The sequence below is a fragment of the Pelobates fuscus genome, chromosome 7 (genome assembly GCF_036172605.1).
Source record: "Pelobates fuscus isolate aPelFus1 chromosome 7, aPelFus1.pri, whole genome shotgun sequence".
NCBI classification, from domain to species: domain Eukaryota; kingdom Metazoa; phylum Chordata; class Amphibia; order Anura; family Pelobatidae; genus Pelobates; species Pelobates fuscus.
The window spans coordinates 123,054,924-123,077,588 of NC_086323.1; the positions used below are offsets into that span (position 1 = coordinate 123,054,924).

Here is a 22,665-nt window from a genome sequence, read left to right on the forward strand (position 1 = left end):
ATATTCCGGCTCCCGCAATCACAGAGGGCGCCCGAGGGAGGAGTGGGGAGCCGCAAGAAGAGCCTCACTGCCGTCGCCTGCCTCCTCTCCTCCAGAATTCATTGGCAGAGCAGACACCTGCAATCAGGGTAAGCACGTGCCTGATCTGCCATACCGAAGTACAACTTTGGGGGCACCCTGAGGTGGCCAAATGACCATTAGTTCAGTCCCCTGTGACAGGGATCCTCAATATCAGGCGCCTGGAGAATCGGCCTGGCACTGGGGGTGGGGGGCGGCTCTTGAGCCCCTCACCCAGTGCTGGGTCCCAGGACAGGGGGAGCCCACCAGGAAATATCATGTGGGCGTCCCCAGAAGTCTGGCACCCTTGGCGAATGCATAGTTCACGTAACAGTTGAGCCAGTCCTGAACGGCACAGACAAAAGGTATATCTAACCCTATGACTGTGGGCCAAAAATAAAATAAAGAGCTTCCCATTTGGAAAACAAAACCTTTACCTGCATTTTGCGGCTTTTTATATAACCTTGTTGAACAACATATGAGGTTGACTATACAGGGAATGATGATCTCCACACATGTGAAAGAAGTAACATATATAATCACTGTCTAGTTTCTGGTTAATATAGTCCCCATTATACATCGCTACAGCATTTGTTGGCGCTTTATTCATATTACAATAATAATTAAGCTAACTGTTTATAATGGTTGCTTTACATATTAGGGAGGGGTAGGAGGAATTATGGCTTCAGAGATTGATGATTTTTTTGTGGCAGTAATAGGTCCATCTGTTGTCATTATTCTAACCCAGAAATATACTCCTGAAGTGATGAATTGTCTGAATACACCCCAGACCAATAACATAGTTGGGTTGAATTCTAACACTATAGGTGTTTGTTAATATCATTAGGCTAAATTAGCTGTCAGAGTGAACATGCTGTTGGGCAGGTGGAGAAAGGTCTCTGTTTTTCTTAGTGAATCATCAATTCTCAGTTCAAGCAAGGTGTGCTAACAGGTAGAGTTGAAAACATGATTACAGATGACTCTCTGGAATACATTCATTTCCTTCTTAATTGCTGTTTTGTTTGTCTCTAAATTTGCTCTAAATTGATGTTTATCTTATCTGTTATGTATATTTGTTTTATCATTTTTATTGTTTTTCTATTTTAGAAATAGGAGAGCGCTGCGGCCCAGCACCTGTTGTACAATATGGAGACTATTTGGGACCGAAACAAAATTATTATAAATCAGGATATACTATGCAGTATAAGTGTCCAAATTTTTATAAAACTGAAGGAGAAACATCGGTTAGATGTGAGAATGGAGTATGGGGAGACCCACCAGTCTGTCTAGGTAAGTGTGATTTGACTTCTAGTTGATTGTCATCATTGCTAAGCAACAAGTTAAATTCTCATTAATTTTATATTTTATCCAGTAGTTATAATATTCCTAAGTCTTTAAACGTTTTAAAGGACAATGATAAGGCAATAAAAGTACCCAAACCACTAAACAAACAAAGCGTAGCAAACCTACTAAATAGTGTGCCCTCCAACAACACCAGAATAATAATATAACAAAAGAAATAAGTAGGGATGCAGAACAAGAGATAAACACTTCTAAGGTGCAGATATAAAATTTATACAAACTTATAATAACGAAGTGGGCGAGATCTATATAAAAATAAATGAATCGCACATAGTGTAATACAGAACAGAAATATATCAAGACACGCAGGATGACTATGTGGAACTCACACGATAACAGTGAATATCAAGCTCATCATCCTCAGTCAAAAAGGGATCTTCAGAATGTTTAAGACCAAATCTTCTATATATCCTTGTGAAGTAAAAGAGACCAAATAATAGTGCAGGTGGAAATAAAACTTGACAGAAATTTATTTTACAATGCACTTACAACAGGGTCCAAATAAAAAAGCATGTAATCCACTCCAAGGTGGTATCGACGGCATACAGCATACAAAGTTAGTCCCCCAAGTAGTGTAATCCAACGCGTTTCGTCTAAGTGACTTCCTCAGGGATTCTGATTTTCTGTTCCATCGTTCGCCATTTAAATGTACCGCCAGAAAGCCGGAATGTATTTCACCTGTGTAATTCCTCCGTCGTGTGCGTTTCAGCTTGGAACGCACTCGGTATGTCCGGCGTCACTTCCGGTTCAGCGATGAAACTCTTCTATGCGTTCCACACTGGAACGCACAAGCGAAAAACCCGGAACAGAAAAAGGAACGCTACATAGTTACAATAAGATGTCCACAAATGCAGTGCTCTCACTCTGTGTCTCTCCTCTGACTTTTCTTACCTGTCAGGCTCATCTTGATTCCTAACTAAAGAGAGAATTTAAACAGTTGTAAACATGGCATAAGTGTAAACGTTTGACCTCCTCAGAAATGCAGTGCCATAGACATGACATAACATTTAACATAATCTTAAACGTAACTAAACTAAACTATTCATAGGTTTGTATAGCCTCGTGTGTTTAAATCTATCTACTATTGTTATAAAGCCAGATATTTGCATGTTTGTTTAAAAAAAAAAAAAAAGTGCTGTTTAATCTGCCACAATTTAATTTGTAAAAATGTTATGAAAAGCCTGCAGCTGCTATCGTGGCTCTGCACGCCTGTTATTTCATGCACAATGAAAATAAAGAATAAAAATTAAAATAAAATCTTGCTCTCCCCTAGAGGCACACGCCCATCCTGTACAAAGTAATTATATGTTCTAACACAAAAAAAAGAGGATACAAATGATTAAGGATACAAGATGTCCACTCTTATAGGCGTTACACAATTCCTGTTGAGGCAAGACTGCCACACATACCAAACTCCGTACGATCCATGCATTCATTCTTTTAAATAAAGGGTCTACATATAATTCACCTTTATCCACACAATTAAAAGATGCATTCTCAGATGATCTCTATATTCTCCTACAATATGATAGTGCTAGTATCTGAGGGAAACTTCCCGTTCAGTTGCTAAACCTAAAGGATATATGATCTCGAGAGGAAAAATCCAGTACATTTCTCTTCTGCAAAAAAAGCCAGGTGAGATCTCCGCTATCTATACCCTGGTATTAAAAGGCTGGAATATCTAAGTATAAGAATACGTTTCAATAAAATATTTACCAACTGTGGTTTTCCTATTGCTGTTGTCCTACCGACATATTGATCATGACTGAAGTTGCAACTAATCAAACGCACAACAAACCTTGTTTCACAGTTTATGTATGAATTGCTATCATATTTACCCTGTTACATTGGAAGAAATCTCAAGCTGAAGTTGCAACACTTCCATGGGCGTTTACTAGATGTAAAATCCCCCTTATATAAGAACCAATATTCTTTCAGACATCATATCCTCTCATTTTATGTTAGCTGGGAGACGTCACGTTTGCCAATGTGGGATGATTTAGAATGGGATAATATTGATAGAGATAGAAGTGGGGATATTAATCCAGTTTCCAAAGTTCAGCCTAAAGTGAGATCTTTATAAAGAGATATAGTTGAATTAGGCAGTAAGGTTGAATATAAATATGGTGTCCATTCTAATTTGTTTATGGAAGAATACAAAGCCCTAAAAATGTAGTAGTCATCAGAAAAGCAGACAAATCTAGGGCAATCCTTAATTCAATAGATTACTATATGGAAACTATGCAACCGCTGGAGGATAAGGAGGCACATCTGATGCTCAACAAACATACCTTCAATAGTTTCCATTTTAAACTTTTGGCTAATTTGGGTATTGCTGTGAAAGGGAGTGCATTAGATAAATGTTAGATAATGCTGGCTCCTAACTTGGTGCTGCAGTCACCTGTTAAAATATTTATTTACCAAGGTCCATAAAAAAGTGAGACCATTAGTTGGCACGCAGACCCCTTGTTTCAGGCATTGGAACCCTGAATACGAATGTTTCAGATTTAATGGATTTTTATCTCCAGCCTTGTTGTCAGAAAGACACTTAACATTTACTTAATTTACCAACAAATACCTAAAACAGTATGTAGAACTGGTGCTCATTACTGTGAAAAGTTGAGTATTAAATAAACAAAATATGTAATCAGTGTACCATTAAGCTGATTCATACTTATGTAATTCACACCCTATAGTGATACACGAGCACTGTAAGACTTGTATCTTTACGATATACATATAAAACAAAAAACAGCACAAATCAAACTGTATAGCTTAACACTACAAATACATAATCACTAAAGTAAACTTTGTGAAGTCGTACTCACACTTGGAAGAGCGTTTTGTACTAGCTCTCTGTCAAATGCTCCATGTATGAAAATAGGGGTTACTGATGTAGATTAATTTAGAAATAAACAAATATGTTTAAAAATCTATCTGTTCCTGTCCAAATCTGAGATGATTAAATTGCGTATACGCAGAAGTAAATTCACACTGACACACGGAGTTCAGGTTAAAATAACTTCGAGAAAATTTAATGGCATCTGAACAAAAAGCGGGCTCGCAGACCCTTATCAGAGCAAAATTACATCATCATTGATTGTCGAGATATCAGTGAATAAACATCATTAATTGGATTAAATGTTAAGTGGCTATGTCAATGTCCGCCCATCAATATTATTAATTGGCTCTAGAACTAAGTGGTTAGCTAGGTGTCCTCCCACCGGGAGGTGGTATTGTTCTGGACACGGGTGTGGACAGATGGCTCAAGCGCCATCTTACCCAGCACGAGGCTTACTCGGTGGGAAGGGGGGCTTGAGCGTCATTTTGGGTAGTTAGTGATGTCAGACTCGTGGTCAGGTGCAGGATTCTTTTTATGAATAGAACATTTCATTTGGGCAGCTTTCTCATGGCCTTGGCTATACTTTGTTGCATGTTACAGGAGATTCAATAATTCCGGGGTTAGTCATGTCTCTCTAGAAAATACAGTCTCTATTCATTATACTAAATGCTGTTAGGAAATTCTGTCATGCAGTGTAGTCAAAATGGAGGATTTGTGAGGGGGCGGAGCCAACCGGCAACCTGAACGGCCGCACACTGCATGAGCTCCTGTGCTGCAGGGCCCAAATTCGACGATTAATGTAAAAATACCTGCTGGAAATTTCCACAAGTGCGATATCTGAACGGGTGAAACCAACACGGACATGCCGACATCAATCACGACACCCAACTCAGCCGGGTACCGCAGCAGCCACGTGAGGCCTATCGGAGGCATGGGGGTAGGATGGCCACCTTCCCGCCAAACGCTTCCCGCACGGAACGAGAGATATGCACTCACCCCCCCCCTGAGGACCGATGGGGGTTATCACGGTCTCCGCCGGACGGGGTACCCCGTGCGCCACATCAAGCGACGGACACCATAGACCCCCAACATGGAGCGGAGCAAGGGGTCACCAAGATGGCGGTTCACTCTGACACGAGAGTGTCGGACAAGCGCTGGCAACAGCATACTACAACAGGAACTATAGACCACACAAAGGACCCTATTGCATTAATCTTTGACCACTTCTGGGCCAAGTTGGATGCATACTTACAGCCTGAGACACCGAACCGGACCCCACCCGCGCAGGTCAGAGCCGTCAGCAGTAGGGGGAAGGGGGATACTCTAAAACCACGCGTCAAGGCCCCTCCTGGACCGGGAGCAACACTGGGTATATCCCAGAGGTGCCAGCCATACTGGCGGAGAGCAATGAAGCGACTACGCAAGCGACCGACTACATACCTCCGTTCCACCCCAAAAGGGGCGACCCTGGGCCACACAGGACCCCAGGCTCATGGCTCACGAGCACCAGCCCCCACGAGGTTCCGGGGCAAGGGCGGACCCCCACACCTAAAATGGCAGGGCTCTACCCAGCGGAGACAAGCCCCAGGCACCAGACTAGGGTCTAAGCGGTGCCCGACACTCACTGAGAACCAGGCCCGCAGCACAACGCTCAGGAGGCAAGCCGGAGGGGGGCACACCGACCAAGACACTTGCACAGCCAACCATCCACATGGCCTGAGAATACAGGGCAGCCTCAGCACCACGACGACTCCCCTGATCATACTGGACCCGAGGGACTTACCGGTATGCGATCTGCCAGAACCGACCACTGGTGTAGGCTGACACCCACTAACTCTCGTCGCCGCACGGCGGCCTGGACTGCCGACATGATTCTACATCTAAGCAGCCCTTATGGACTATGTCCCTCCAGCCTTTTATTTTTACTCATATACTGGTATATCAATGCTAAATTTTATTTTATTTCATGTTTATTTTATGCCTAAATCTATTAACACTGTCGTTGAAATGTATAGCATAGACAGGTTGCAACTACCAGAATCAAGCTGCACAGCATGTTTAGTCAGACACAGCAAATCACTACATAGATACGTAAGCTTGAACAAACGAATATCATGCACTGTTACCTATCACTTTTATAACCAGCCTGAAGTTAATCCGGTTTTGTAATTTTTTCAAAACTCAGCATAGACATAATTCATTGTTACGCATTTTTAAAACTTTAAAAAACGTGCAAAGTCTTTCCACTGCCTATATGATGTACACCTGTATTTTATTAAGCATACTCTAGCTGTGGTGGCACGATGTGCTATATCTATAACATGCACAAATAACATACAGACTTTAAAAATGTAAAAAGTGAACAACGGAATGGAATAGCCTATGCTGGAAATAACATGAATAGTATTGTATTCCTACAACGAAAGCATGCAAAAGTTCATCTTTCAAGGTGACGTTAAGATAGATTGTTTTTGTTTACTATTTAATCCATAGACAAAAGCCAGCAACAGTCAATTATTTCACTGTAACGGTAAACACTCGATTGAATTTGTTTAATGATGCTCACCCTATAGCAACATAACGTTTTTTACTCTTGTTTCTATTACTTTAACGCTGACGGTACCACCGTATAGTTCGAAGCTACCTTCACAATTACTACTCAACACAAGTTCCTAACCCTTTGGAAAGCGTACTTAATAATAAAAAAAAAAAAAAAATGAGGCCACCAATCGTAGGAGATGTACTACTGTGTTACAATGATCCCACTATGTACAATTACTTTGCATCCCCTCCTCTTTATTCTGTATCCCATTTAACCTCTGCCTCAATAAAAGAAAGATTGACAAAAAAAAAATGGAGGATTTGTTATAATATGAAGTTAAAATGGAGTTAGTACAATAATTCAATACAGGTGCAATAAAGATTTTTAATAATTCTACATCAGCCCCCCCTATGAAATGTTAGATTCTAAAAAGATAAAAACTTTATTTGTTAATACCAGAAGACGTGTTAGCCCAAAGGCACAGAAACCCTGTGGCCGCTAGCTAGGTGTTAATGCAAAGTGCAATTCTGTCCCTTAATCTGACCCTAGTAGGCTAACTCATCCGTCAGCATGGCTCTCGAACGCTTCACTCCCATGGGTGGCCCATGGTGGCTTGTCCAACACTTCTCCACACGGAGACTTTACCCATTACAGACGGATGCTGTCCCTAAGCTGGTCCCTTCCTAGAACTCTTGCACTTTATCAACAAAAGGGATAGTTTGCAGCGGTATACAGGGTGAGTTGAGATCTTGAAAATCTTGGTCATCAACTGCCAGATGAGCAAAAGTTGGTGTTGCTTGGTCTACAGTCTTCTGTAGGAATTTTCTCAGACAAGGGAGGACACAACAAACGAGAAGAGCAAAGATAAAAAGAGAAATTAGTATTGCCATACCAATATACATTAAAGCCTTTTTCCATCCTGTCATCCAACCAAACCATCTTTCCCAGGGATCCTTTATCCCAGAATTTCTCTTTAACTCTTCAGAGAGCTCATTTAATTTTTCTATGGCTAAGGTGACTTTACCATTAGGGCCTGTGTTTTCTGGGATGTAAGTACAACATGTCATGGTGTCGGGCAAAATTTTACATACACCCCCTTTTTCAGCTAGAATCATGTCTAAGGCCATTCTATTCTGGAAGGACATTTGAGATGTAGCCTGCAGCTGTTCAGCTAATCCCTGGAGGGCATCCCTGGTGTAATTAACAAAGCGTTGTTGGTTGTAATAAATGTAATTTATCCAATTCAAATTCTTGTTTGCAGTAACTATGGTAAAAAGTGATTCAAATCCTGCAGCAACTTCATCTCTTGCTTTAAATTCATTGGGCACCCCCTAGGCACCCCAATGGCATCAATGTAAATGTGAGGGTCAAAACTGCCTTTTACTGGGGCTTCACGCTTAACCTTGGCTGGTGTGTGTTTGGACTCATGTGTGTCAGGGTGTGTGTCAGAGATAATATGTATAGGCATAATGGCTTTAGCCAGAGTACACTCCCCCCACCATTCCTTGTCCATCCTGGATCTTAGCTGTAAATCCCCACACAACCAGTAAATATCCCCCAATGACCTAGTATGGAATTGCAGCAGGTTCATGGAGACAGTTCTGTAGGTGGCACAATACCCTTTGGAGAAGTTACCCAAGAATTTACCAATTCCATCATAATTAGCATAACAGGTGTAGTTACCTTTATAAACTGTAACACCATCTGGGGGTTTGACATCCTTGGCTAAAAGAGGATATTCCACTGTCCATGCTTTGCAGAGGGACCTATTGAAATTATAGTGGTAGGCAAAAGACTCAAAACACATTCTTCTATATCTACTGGCAAAGTTAAAGGTACGGTGCCGAGGTGAGGCCGGGCACCACCACACACATAGCATGCGGTTCTGTTATGTTTGTTGGCATTATATTTCATCCATTCCAACCATAGATTAACATAATTAAAACCTGTTTCAGCGGCCATGGTATCTTCAAAGGTGGGGTTTGCAATGGCCATCATGTCTTTAAAGGACTGGATGTGTGGTTTTAATGGATTTGAGACCATATGGGTGGCCCCTTGCCACTCTGGAGAGTGGCACATATCTTTAAGGTAGAAGTGTCCTAACTTGTTATAGGAACCTTTCTTCCAATACATTCCCATTACATACTGATCTGCATCTGTTGGACTGGGATGCTCAATATTTAGGATTAATTTCATGGGTGTGCCTCCTCCAGGCTTCCTTAGGGTCATTCTTTGGAGGAGGGATCTACCATGATCATCTACTTTAGATAAGGCACTTTTTGGTTTGTAACCCCAGGCAGGCCCGGCATTCCATTCCGCCACCCCCCAATGGTTACAATTGTGCCCCCATTGTTTGTCAACTACACAAACATAGGGGTCCTTTGAGTGAGGGATATCTCTATAGATATTTTGAATCTGTGATGTAGGGAATGGGCATTCTACAATGTCACAGTAATCAAAAGTATAAGTAGCCACACGGGTACATGAAGAATTGTACCAGAAGGTATACCCACTGGCATCTTTGGTGATGGTCTACTTGCTGGGTCTTAGTTAAGCTAACTAAGGAGAAGATGTACCAGAGGTACATGGTTGTGCGGTATCTGCTTCCTCTGGGGTAGGAGCTTTTTTGCAATGGGAAGCGTGGATCCAATGTGACCTGCCGGCCAATTTGACGGAGGTTGCAGTGATCAGGAGAACTTGGAATGGCCCGTCAAATCTTGGTTCCAGGGTATGTTTCCGCACAAATTTCTTGACCAGAACCCAATCTCCGGGAAGCAGGTTGTGGGTACCCGTATTAGATTCGGGATCTGGAATTGAAGAGAAAACTTGGGCATGTATTTTGTTTAAGGCATTTGCAAGTTCAGTTACATAGTCTACTAAAACATCAGTTTGAAGCTGCAACTGTTGCGGGTAATAACAACCTAGTCTGGGTGCAGTCCCAAATAGAATCTCATATGGGGATAGTGAGTGCTTCCCTCTAGGTGTGTGCCTAACACTGAATAAAGCTACTGATAAGCTTTCTGGCCAGGGCATCTTTGTTTCTTGTGACATTTTTAACATTCTGGCTTTTAGGGTGCCATTCATGCGTTCCACTTTGCCACTACTTTGCGGGTGGTAAGGGGTGTGAAAAGCTAGGGTCACTCCCAGAGCATTCCAAATTTCTTTAGTCACTGTTGCTGTAAAGGCTGGGCCCTGGTCACTTTCAATGACCTCTGGTAGTTTAAATCTACAGACAATATCTGTAAGTAGGCGTCTTGCAGTTGTTTTTGCAGTGATATTGGCCACTGGGTAGGCTTCTGGCCGGCCTGAGAACATGTCCACTATTACTAGTGCATATTCATGAGGCCCACTCTTGGGCATTTGTATGTGGTCAATCTGAATTCTCTGGAATGGGTACATGGGCTTAGCCAGGTGTTTCAAAGGCACTTTGGTTGGCTTTGCTGGGTTGCATTTTGCACAAATGACACAGGCCTTACAGAAGCTGTTGATCAATGTTGTGATTCCGGGTGCTTCATAATACTTTTGTATGAGGGCGGCCATTAAGTCTTTTGACAGATGTGCAGGTCCATGTGCCCATTGGACAACTGCTGGATATAATTTTTTAGAAAGGCAGAATCTGAAGTTGTTGTAATATACTCCATCCTTTAGGACTGCTCCTTTCTTCTTCCATTTCTGTATTTCCTCGGGGGTAATTGCAGCTTGCTGTTCCCGTAAAATTCTTAGGTCAGTGGGAAGTGTCTGCAAGGCAAAAATAGGAATTTCTTTGTGTCCGGACACTTCTTCATCCATTTCCTGCAATTTTCTTGCTGCTTGCTTAACAGCCTGATCAGCTAAATGGTTGCCCCTTGCTTCATCTGTATCCAACTTCCCATGTGCCTTCACTTTCAAGATGGCCACTTCTTCAGGGAGTAGGAGGGCATCCATTAGCTCCTTGATTGCAGAGCTGTGTTTGACTGGCGTACCGGCAGTGGTAAGAAATCCTCTTGTTTTCCAAATTAGGCCGAAGTCATGTGCCACACCCAGAGCGTATCTTGAATCTGTGTAGATGTTGGCACGTTTTCCTTCGGAGATTTGGCATGCTGAAGTCAGGGCTTGCAATTCAGCTTCTTGTGCAGACATTGCTGGTGGTAAAGATGATGATTTGATAACTTCATCTGTTGTGGTTACGGCATATCCTGTGTGGTATTTTCCTTCTTCATCAGCATACCTTGAACCGTCCACAAACAGGGTGAAATCAGTATTTGTTAATGGATTCTCATGTACAGTTGGTAAGTGTATTGTCTCCATTTTCATCTGTTCAAAACAGTCATGAGGTGTCTCTGGGTCATAATCATTCACTATGACCAGATCTTGAAATTCATTTTCCAGGAAGTGGCGTGGCCATGCTTCAAGATGGTCAGTTGTTGGGTATTTGACAATGCCATTTTCCTGTAGCTGTGATTCATCCATGGTGGCCCATCATTTTGCCATGGGCCCAAGATCATTCCATGATTTTGTTTTCAACTTGGTGACAGGGACATGTGGGATAGCAGTATCCCAATGACGGTACAAGTATTTGAGTTCTGAAGGTAATTGAATCAAGGCCATGCTGTTGCCCTTAGAGTCACAGTAGAAGTCTTGAGCAGTGAGATTCACCTCCACCAGGTGATAAAGCTCATCTTCGTAGCAAGGCTCAGGAGTGCTGTTTGGCTTGTACCACGTGGTACAGAAGGCATATCCTGGTCCCTCGCAGAGAGGAGCTTGTTCATCATGAAAGGATAAATCAGGATGCATTCTCTTGATTGTACCAGCAAGAAGGTAGATGTAGGTTTCATCCATGATAAACCCACAATGGATACCTCCCTCAGGAAGTGGGAGAAGAGTGGACGGATTGAGAACTTGACACCTTTGAATGGTAATATTGTCAGGTAACAGGAGATGACATTGGAGACGTAGGTGTCTTGCAGGAGACACATGCTTGAGTTGTACTTGGTTGATAATGGCAGAAATGTCATGAGGGGCCAAGACAACTAGAGGGTGGCCAAGGACCAGGTCTGCAGTTCTTTCAATGAGTTCTCTTGCTGCAAAAACGGCCCTAAGGCAAGAAGGGGTCCCTCTGGCCACGATATCCAGCTGGCAGGAGAAAAATCCAATAGGCCTTTGACGGCCTCTTAAGTCATTTGTTTGGGTAAGGACTCCTGTAGCATGGCCTTGTCTTTCAGAGACAAACAATTTGAAGGGTTTGGTATAGTCCGGTAGGCCTAGAGCAGGGGCAGATGCAATAGCACGTTTTAGTGTATTGAAATTATCCAGTGCTGCATTGGTCAGGCAGAATGGGTCTGACTTGAATGCATCATAGAGTGGTTGCATGAGCAGAGAGGCTTCTGGGATCCATGCTCGGCAATAGGAAATGAGGCCTAAGAAGGCAAGTAGAGATTTTGAAGTCCTTGGAGGTGGAATGTCCAGTACTGCTCTGACTCGGTCACGGGTGAGATGTCTGGTACCTTGAGATAGACAATGTCCAAGGAAGATTACTGTAGGTTGACAGAATTGCAGCTTGAGAAGTGAAGCTTTGCATCCTTGTTCTGCTAAATAGCAAAGGAGACTAATTGAACATTCTTCAGTTGTAGGTATGTCATCTCCACAGAGCAGTAAATCATCCACATACTGGAGCAGGACAACTTTTGGATGGTCTGCTTGCCATGGATCAAGGATAGAGCACATGGCCTTTGCAAACTGACTTGGGGAGTTTTGTGCCCCTTGGGGCATGACAGTCCATGTGTACTGTTGCATTTCATGTGTGAAAGCGAACAGGTATTGGCAAATTGGATCCAATGGTACACTGAAGAAGGCATTGGCCAGATCAATGACTGTGAAGTATTTTGCAGAGGGTGGGACCCCAGAGAGCAGAGTGTGTGGGTTTGGTACAATAGGGGTGTCCAGGACTGTTGCTTCATTCACTGCACGGAGATCCTGGACCATTCTGTACTTCTCTGGTTCACCTTTTGGAGTTTTCTTCTTCACAGGAAATAATGGGGTGTTGCATTTTGATTCACATTTCACAAGAGCACCCTTCTCCAAGAGTTCTTTGATTTGAATTGAAATAGCTGCAGCTTGAGCTGGTTTTAAAGGATATTGTGGTTTTCTTGGTAACTTTGCTCCTGGAATGAGCTTTACCACCACAGGTGGAACTTTTAGGTGACCTATGTCCTCTGGGCCTGAGGACCATAATTTTGCAGGTACCTTTGTCTTTAGTGCATCTGGAAAATTGGACCTCTGTTCCTTTGCTTCCCCACGGGGTTCTTCTAAATGCAGCATCAGAGGCAAGGAGCACAAGGCTGAGGTGTCTGATTCAGATAGAGGAGTAGACAATTCTACTTGTCCATCTGGAGTGAAGATGATAGATGCCTGCAGGCGTGAGAGGACATCAGCGCCTAACAGGTTAATTGGGCATGTGGAGGATACCACAAAACGAGCAAGCAAGCTAGGGTAGTTGCCAACTCGTAATGGAGTTGTTAAAGGACTGTGTCTTGGTTGGCCATCCACTCCAACACAAGAGACATCAATATTTGACAGAAATGATGGGTCTGGCAGGTCTTGTTCTCGTAGAACACTTCGGGCTGCACCTGTGTCAACAAGAAATGTAGTAGGTTGTCCTTCAATGGGTAGAGTCACAGTGGCAAGTGCCCCCCCCTTATCCCCTGAAGACACTGCCATGACAGGGGTTAATGACACAGGCTTGCCAATTTCCTAATCATCTGGTTCCTCAACAATTGGAACTGTTTTTGGGGCTTTGGGAACAGGTGCAGCCTTTGTCACTTTCTTGGGCTCTTTCTTGGGCTCTGGGCATTCACCTCTGAAATGTCCTTTAGCACCACAATTAAAGCAATGTCCATCCTCGGGTTTGGTGCCTTTTGGGACAGGTCCGGTGCGGGACACCATGAGGGGAGCTGAACTGGGCCTTCTAGGAGTCTGGGCAGATTCCAGACCCCTAGCAACTAAGAGTAAGGTATCCAGAGGGACTACCTTATATTCAGGGCATGCAGCAATGATTCCCTTGCGTATGGAGTCTTTAACACCTTGGACAAATGCACCAGACAGCATTTGAGAATGGATCTTGTCTGTAAGATCAAATCCTAAATCTGTAAACATTTGAAACAGTCTTGCATGAAACCTTTCCACTGATTCTCCTTTGTCTTGTACAATATCAGTAAGGCCAGCAGCCTGATCTGCAAGTTTGTCCTCAGCCCATTCTTTTAGCTGGTTACAAAAGGTTTCTCCGGAGGGGTAATCAATATCACTTATTAGCAGATCTGTACTGAGGTGGCGGGCCATGCTGGGCCAGTATGCATCCCCGGCTTTGATAGCACAAATGCTCAGTAAATCACGCCATGCTGCAGAATAAGTCTTTTGAATCTGAACTATTCCTCGGTAAAAAGGCATAGGTTGCTTTTCTGGGTCAGGGAGTGATTTCATCAGGGCACTAGCCTGAGTAGGATTAAAAGCTACATATTTAGGAGGGGCCCTATCCCCCCGGCCCGTATGTCCGAAAGGATCATCGAGGGAACGGCGAGGCGGAGGCCCCATGGCCTCCTGCGAGCCCTGGGATCCCTCCTCATACTCATCTTCGTCTGTGACCCAGACCCCTCTGATTAATGGGGCCACTTGAGGTGTCAGAACCGGGGGAAATTAGGGAATCCCAGAAGCTGGAGTGGCCAGTGGATCATATGCTTGGGGTGAGTAATCACCGGGAAGTACCGGCATTAGGGGTCCTGGATGACTGGGGGCCGCCATATTGGAGGCGTGAAAGGAAGCTGCGTGTCAGGGGGCGTGATTACCTGTTTGGAACCAGGGTATAAAGTAGGGCTTTCTACATTTGTTCATTGCCCTGTCGTGGTTCTAGCTTGTCTAGTCACTCAGTGCTCTTGTATTTTGTCAGTCTCTTTGGTTTTGACCCGGCTTGTCTGTTCTACCTCGTTTACCTCTATTACCCTTTTGACTCGGCTTGTCTCTCGCTTACCTGCTCTCTCGTTCCCTCGACCTCGGCTTGTCTCTAAACCATTCTTTGCTTACTCCTTACGTTAGTCCGGCCATTCTAAGGTCCGGTATACATACCCTGTACCTGTTTGTACTCTGCGTGTTGGATCCCTGTCCCGATCCTGACATTACGACAGGGCCATGGATCCTGCAGGTACAAACACTCAGGTTGGTTCTTCCGATTCTAGATTTGAAGCCATGGATCACAGAATGGACCAGATGGCTCTAGCGCTGCAAGCGTTATTATCTCGTTCTAGTAATCCACCGGAGGAGATGCGAGCCACGTCCATCTCTCCTGTAAGTTCAGGTCTAGAAGTAGCCACTGTAGGTGCTTCTTCCCGTATTACACCCCCGGTACGTTATGGTGGTTCTCCGGAGAAGTGCCGTGGTTTCTTAAACCAAATTGGTATTCATTTTGAATTACAACCTCGCTCTTACCCTACAGATAGGGCAAAGGTTGGATTCATTATCACACTCCTCATTGATAAGGCTCTGAGATGGGCCAATCCTCTGTGGGAGAATGATAACCCGTTAGTCTATAATTATAATGCCTTTGTCGCTGCCTTCAGAAGAACTTTTGACCCTCCAGGGAGAAAGGTCAATGCAGCTAGATTACTATTGCGCCTTAGACAGGACAACCGAACCCTTGTGGATTATGCACTAGAGTTCAGGTCTTTGGCGGGAGAAGTTAAGTGGAATGAACAGGCCTATATAGACGTATTTTTAAACGGATTATCTGATGTAATTCTAGACGAGGTAGCTACTAGAGAGCTTCCTGAAAATTTGGAGGATTTAATTTCGTTTATTTCTCGTATTGATGAACGTCTAAGAGAGAGACAGAACACTCGAGATAATACTCATAGACCTTCCTTTAAACTAGCTCCTTTATTTCAAAGTCCTCAAACCACTATCCCAGTTTTTTCTGAACCTATGCAGATAGGCAATACTCGCCTCTCAGAAGAAGAGAGACAGTACAGGAGAAAGGAGGGCTTGTGTATGTATTGTGGAGTAAGAGGGCATCTTCGCCTAAATTGTCCTAATCGTCCGGGAAACGCTCGCACCTAAGTTTCTCTAGAGGACAGGCCTTGGGTGTTTCTATTTTGTCCTCTAGACACAATTATAAAGATCACAGGCTTCTGCTACCTGTTTCTTTAGCATGGGAGAAGGGAGTAATAAAGACTATGGCATTGATAGACTCCGGAGCTGCTGAGAGCTTTATTGACCAAGTTTTTGTTTCCAAACACTCTATCCCATCTCAGCTAAGAGACACACCCTTGGCCGTTGAGGCCATAGATGGTAGACCATTATCTGAACCTGTTATTTCCCATGAGACTATACTTGTTAATTTGACTGTCGGCATCTTACACGAGGAGGGTATATCCCTTATGCTTATCTCGTCCCCTTCTGTTCCTATAGTTCTGGGGTATCCATGATTAAAGAAACATAACCCTATTATTGATTGGGAGCTAGGGGAGATAACCTCATGGGGTCAGGCTTGCCAGAACAGCTGTTTACAGAAAGTCTCACCACTTTGCGTAGGTAATACACCGGATAACTCCACCCAGTCTACAGACGTACAGATACCGCCTCTGTATCTGGATTTAAAGGCAGTCTTTGACAAGAAGAATGCTGATACTTTACCCCCACACAGGTCCTTTGATTGCAAGATTAACCTTCTACCTGGTACTATGCCTCCGAGGGGCAATGTATATCCTTTATCCATTAAGGAGAATTTAGTCTTAGAGGAATATATCCGTGAGAATCTAGACAAGGGATTCATTAGGAGATCATCCTCACCTGCCGGGGCCGTTTTTTTTTTTTGTGAATAAGAAGGATGGCACATTAAGGCCTTGCATTGATTACCGAGGTTTGAATAAAATAACTATTAGAAATGCCTACCCAATCCCTTTGATTACTGAGCTCTTTGATCGTTTAAAGGGTTCCAAGATTTTCACCAAGTTAGATCTCAGAGGGGCGTATAACTTGGTGAGAATTCAGCAGGGAGACGAGTGGAAAACAGCGTTCAATACTAGATATGGGCACTATGAGTACACGGTAATGCCTTTTGGGCTCTGTAATGCACCGGCAGTATTTCAGAAACTGATCAATGAATTTCAACACGATTGTGTTATTGTATACTTGGATGATATACTAATACACTCTAGAGAGATTGAGACCCACCACAGACAAGTCAGAAGGGTATTGCGCAAACTCCTACAACATGGGTTGTACTGCAAATTGGAGAAATGTAGTTTTGACCAATCTCAGATAAACTTTCTTGGTTACGTGATTTCTGGGGAAGGCTTTAAGATGGATCCGGAGAAACTCCAGTCTATTTTAGATTGGCCATTACCCAGGGGTCTCAAGGCCATTCAGAGGTTTATTGGATTCTCCAATTATTATAGGCGCTTCATTAAAGGATACTCTTCCATTATTGCTCCTATTACCAATATGACCAGACAGGGGGTTGACACTAAGAATTGGTCTACTGAAGCTCTCGTTGCCTTCAAGACACTTAAGGAACTTTTTGCTTCTGCACCAATTTTAGTTCACCCTGATACAACTTTACCTTTCCTACTCGAGGTAGACGCCTCAGAGACAGGTATAGGTGCCATCTTGTCTCAAAGGTTAGGCGTGGATAAACCATTACATCCATGCGTTTTTTTTTCCAAGAAACTATCTGGGCCTGAAAGCAGATATGATATTGGTGACAGGGAACTACTAGCTGTTATCATGGCCTTAAAGGAGTGGAGACATTTATTGGAGGGGACCTTGCATCCTGTTACTATTCTGACGGATCACAAGAACTTGTCTTATATTGGGGAGGCCAAGCGCTTATCCGCCAGACAAGCTCGTTGGTCCTTGTTCCTTACCCACTTCAATTACGTGCTCACTTATAGACCTGGTTCTAAGAACTCTAAGGCCGATGCTTTGTCTCGCCAACATGAACCTTCTACTATATCTGAGACGGTTTTGTCTTCTATAGTTCCCAAGTGCAATATTATCGCCAACACTAGCCTCAGGATTCATTCTCCGTTGCTTGCCGAGATTATGAAGTTACAACATCTGGCTCCTAGACAGAGTCCTGAGTCACGGTACTTTGTTCCTGCTGAACTCCAACTAGAACTGTTACAATGCTTTCACAACAGTAAAGTGGCTGGGCATCCTGGCATTCGTAAGACATGTTCCTTAATAGCTAAAGATTTCTGGTGGCCTTCCTTACGTAAACATATTAGGGATTTCGTCGAAGCATGTGAGGTCTGTATGAAGACTAAACGACCTCAGACGCTTCCATGTGGGTTGTTACATTCCTTGGAAATTCCCGAGAAACCATGGACCTGTTTGGCTATGGACTTCATTGTCGATTTACCTGTTTCTAAAAAGCAGACTGTGATTCTCACGGTGGTTGACAGGTTTACTAAGATGGCTCATTTCGTGCCCTTACCTAAACTTCCATCTTCTCCTGAATTGGCTGAGATATTTGCTAAAGAGATTTTTCGTTTACATGGGATACCCTCCGAAATTGTTTCCGATAGAGGTTCCCAATTTGTTTCCCGTTTTTGGAAATCATTCTGTTCTCAAATGGGTATCAAATTGAATTTCTCTTCTGCCTATCATCCCCAGTCCAACGGAGCTGCTGAACGCACTAATCAGAAAATTGAACAATATTTGCGTTGTTTCGTTTCCGAACACCAGGACGATTGGGTTGGTCTGATTCCTTGGGCGGAGTTCGCACACAACAATCTCGTTTGTGATTCTACTCGTTCTAGCCCCTTTTTCATGAATTATGGCTTTCATCCTTCCATTCTTCCCTCGGTTTCTCCTTCCCGAGGAGTACCATCGGTTGATGTTCATGTGACCAATTTGAGGAAGTTGTGGTATCAGACTCGACAAATTCTTCTGCATAATTCCATGTTGTTCAAGAAACACGCTGATAAACATAGAAGGGCGGCTCCAGTCTTTGTCCCAGGGGACAGGGTATGGTTGAGTACCAAAAACATTCGCTTGAAGGTTCCTTCTATGAAATTCGCTCCTCGTTACATTGGACCTTACAAGGTCTTGACTCGAATTAACCCTGTTGCGTATCGTCTGGCTCTTCCATCTGCTTTACGCATTCCTAACTCCTTTCATGTTTCCTTGTTGAAACCCCTAGTATGTAACAAATTTTCCTCCACTGCATCATCTCCTCGCTCTGTTCAGGTTGAGGGACAAGAGGAGTATGAAATCAATTCCATCATCGATTCTCGTATATCTCGGGGGAAATTACAATATCTGCTTGATTGGAAGGGATATGGTCCTGAGGAGAGGTCTTGGATACCTCAGGAGGATGTGCATGCGCCTCGCCTCCGCAGGGCATTTCACTCCCGTCCCGGTTCCTTCCGCCCGGAGGGCGTTTCTGAGGGGGGGGGGGTACTGTCAGGGTACCTGTTGTCTCTACCTCTGTGGAGGTGAGACACTTGGACGTTCTTCCTTACAAAAGGGTTGAATCACTCGTTACTCGCGGTTCCCTCGGTCGTTTACAAGCCGGCCGCGAGGGATCTATTCCTTTTATGACGCGGCGCTCAATAGCCGACGTCATGACGACAACCCGACCCGATCTGTCAATCAAGCCCCAAGCACGAATGAGGATTCGTCGGGGGCGTGATTACCTGTTTGGAACCAGGGTATAAAGTAGGGCTTTCTACATTTGTTCATTGCCCTGTCGTGGTTCTAGCTTGTCTAGTCACTCAGTGCTCTTGTATTTTGTCAGTCTCTTTGGTTTTGACCCGGCTTGTCTGTTCTACCTCGTTTACCTCTATTACCCTTTTGACTCGGCTTGTCTCTCGCTTACCTGCTCTCTCGTTCCCTCGACCTCGGCTTGTCTCTAGACCATTCTTTGCTTACTCCTTACGTTAGTCCGGCCATTCTAAGGTCCGGTATACGTACCCTGTACCTGTTTGTACTCTGCGTGTTGGATCCCTGTCCCGATCCTGACACTGCGTTAGGGTTAAGGGAAGAAGTGGCGGCCATGTTGGATGTGGGCACATCCGGGCCAGACTGTGCCGGACTGGGCATGACCGGGATCTGGGGAGTGGCTTGGGACAGGAGGTAGGCTTGGTTTGGATAGGGCAGGGCCAAGGGGTAAGGGAAGGGGTAGGGCCAAGACAACTGGGTGGGGGTTTGGGCGGAACCTGGGGAAGGTGGGTTAGTTGGGCAGGGAATAGGGAAGGAGGTGGGATATCCGGGAACTGAAGGGGTGGGAACCTGGGCTGTGGGAGGAGTGGGAAGGGGAGAGAACGGAGAGGGATTAGCAGAGGCAGGTGTAGTAGGAGGAGCCAGAGCGGGTGTAGTAGGATTGACAGTAGCAAGGGAGGAGGGGTTAGTGAACTGGGTGGATGCAGATGGGAGGGTAGGATTATTGACGGAGAGAGAGCGTAGAGAAGGAATGGCGGATGTAATGCTTGGATTAGGCAGAGAAGGTAGTGCAGCAGTGGATGAGGATGATGGGAATGTTAGGGATGATGATGGGGAGAATAATGATCCATCAGAATTCAGGACCGGACAAACAGGGGAAATGATGGGATGGGTGATGGGAGGATTGGGAGTGGGGAACATGGGGAACGTGGCTGTCACTTATTGCTGACTGAACCTTGGGGATGGAAATCCCCTGGGCGCCATTTTGGGGCGCTGGCTGAGGGAATGCCCCAGCAACACAATTATTATTATACACAAACAATTTTACACCTTTGTGATCTATTTCTTCCTCAACCCAGCCTTCCTGCTGAATAGCCTTCGCTACTCTGTACCATGCTTCAGCAGTACGTAATAAATCATTATCTGTAAGCTTGCCTTTCTTCTCTGTCAGTAATCTACGCCAGCTTTCTGGCTGCAATCTACCACATGAAGGCACAGCAATTTTACACACTTTAGCAATCTTTTCAATTCCTTTAACCATTTCTTCACCCTCTCTATCTTCAACTAAATCACACGCTAGCCAGCCCTTACCGGGCTTACTCAATCCCTGTCCCATATCCCCCTATAAAAGGCGTCCCAGATATAGGGAAAGGAAAAATGAAACAGAGCGTCTACAATGCTCGACTGCCACTCAGAAAGGGTGGGTCCCCCCAAGTGCGTCTTCCCAAAACGTAGACTAGTCACTAAATCCGCCTACCCGAGGTGGTAGTCACGGATTGGAGCGGGGCGAGAAGTGTGTCTCACTACCAGCGGCCACAGGAAACAGCAACCATCTCCGACCCGAATCCTGTATAGCCTCCCTTGTTACAGCAGTCCACTAAGTGTGGCCACCACTATCCTCACCCCCGTAGCGCCCCTACGAACCCACCCGTAAGTCTCACTACCACGTGGTGCTGGAGACAGCAATACCTGCTTGAATCCACCCGCCACAAATAAAATTGGAATTCCACCAGCCTCAGCGCTCGAAGCTGGAGGGTACCACCTCTCTGCAAGCAGAGTTATGTGCACAATGAGGCTAGCAAGGCTATCAAAGTGACACCATGGGGAATCCCCAGGAAGCAATGAGTCTACACCCCCTCCACAGATTCCCCCCTCCTCTTTTTCCTTACTGCTACAGCTACCCAGCACCTAAAAGAGGTAAACAGGCAAAGAAGACCCCCAGGAAAACTTCCACAGGTCTTCCACAGGTCTCCCTTTTTCCCTACAGCCACAGCCACGTGGCTCCTAAAAGGGGTAAACAGGCAACAGAGGACCCCCAGGCAAAGACCACAGGTCCACCCCCACTTTATCCCAAAAAGGGGCACACAGTCAAACACTCCACCCGGGCACTTAAGCTAAAGACAGACCAATACAAACACACCCAGGCAACAGATAGACTAAATGCAGGTAAACAGGTGGGTAACAACAAGACGGGCAAGATATTACCTGTCTTTGATGTCCTCCCGGCAGCAGTCACAGACACGTGGACGGGTCAATCAAAGGGGCTGGAACATACCGGATAAACTCTGCAGTAGTCTCTACCGTGTACAGGGAGGTGATCAATCTCCTTTCCTTCCCCCCGGATTCCTCCGTCCAACAGCGTCTTCCTTAGGTGGGCTTACCGGCCAGAGGCCATAGCCCGGTGCCCCACGTTCTGGGCGCCAAATTGATGTAGATTAATTTAGAAATAAACAAATATGTTTAAAAATCTATCTGTTCCTGTCCAAATCTGAGATGATTAAATTGCGTATACGCAGAAGTAAATTCACACTGACACACGGAGTTCAGGTTAAAATAACTTCGAGAAAATTTAATGGCATCTGAACAAAAAGCGGGCTCGCAGACCCTTATAAGAGCAAAATTACATCATCATTGATTATCGAGATATCAGTGAATAAACATCATTAATTGGATTAAATGTTAAGTGGCTATGTCAATGTCCGCCCATCAATATTATTAATTGGCTCTAGAACTAAGTGGTTAGCTAGGTGTCCTCCCACCTGGAGGTGGTATTGTTCTGGACACGGGTGTGGACAGATGGCTCAAGCGCCATCTTACCCAGCACGAGGCTTACTCGGTGGGAAGGGGGGCTTGAGCGTCATTTTGGGTAGTTAGTGATGTCAGACTCGTGGTCAGGTGCAGGATTCTTTTTATGAATAGAACATTTCATTTGGGCAGCTTTCTCATGGCCTTGGCTATACTTTGTTGCATGTTACAGGAGATTCAATAATTCCGGGGTTAGTCATGTCTCTCTAGAAAATACAGTCTCTATTCATTATACTAAATGCTGTTAGGAAATTCTGTCATGCAGTGTAGTCAAAATGGAGGATTTGTTATAATATGAAATTAAAATGGAGTTAGTACAATAATTCAATACAGGTGCAATAAAGATTTTTAATAATTCTACATCATT

At 44.4% G+C, this 22,665-nt stretch overlaps 1 protein-coding gene across 1 annotated transcript in view; it reads left to right on the forward strand.

Moving 5' to 3' along the window:
- LOC134568169 (coagulation factor XIII B chain-like) overlaps window positions 1-22,665 on the forward strand; it is a 150,864-nt gene that overhangs the window by 68,780 nt on the left and 59,419 nt on the right. The window contains exon 4 of the mRNA XM_063426526.1: window positions 1,165-1,347. Within this exon, the coding sequence (XP_063282596.1) occupies window positions 1,254-1,347 (94 nt within the window). The 5' untranslated portion in view covers window positions 1,165-1,253. The remainder of the gene's footprint in view (window positions 1-1,164; window positions 1,348-22,665) is intronic.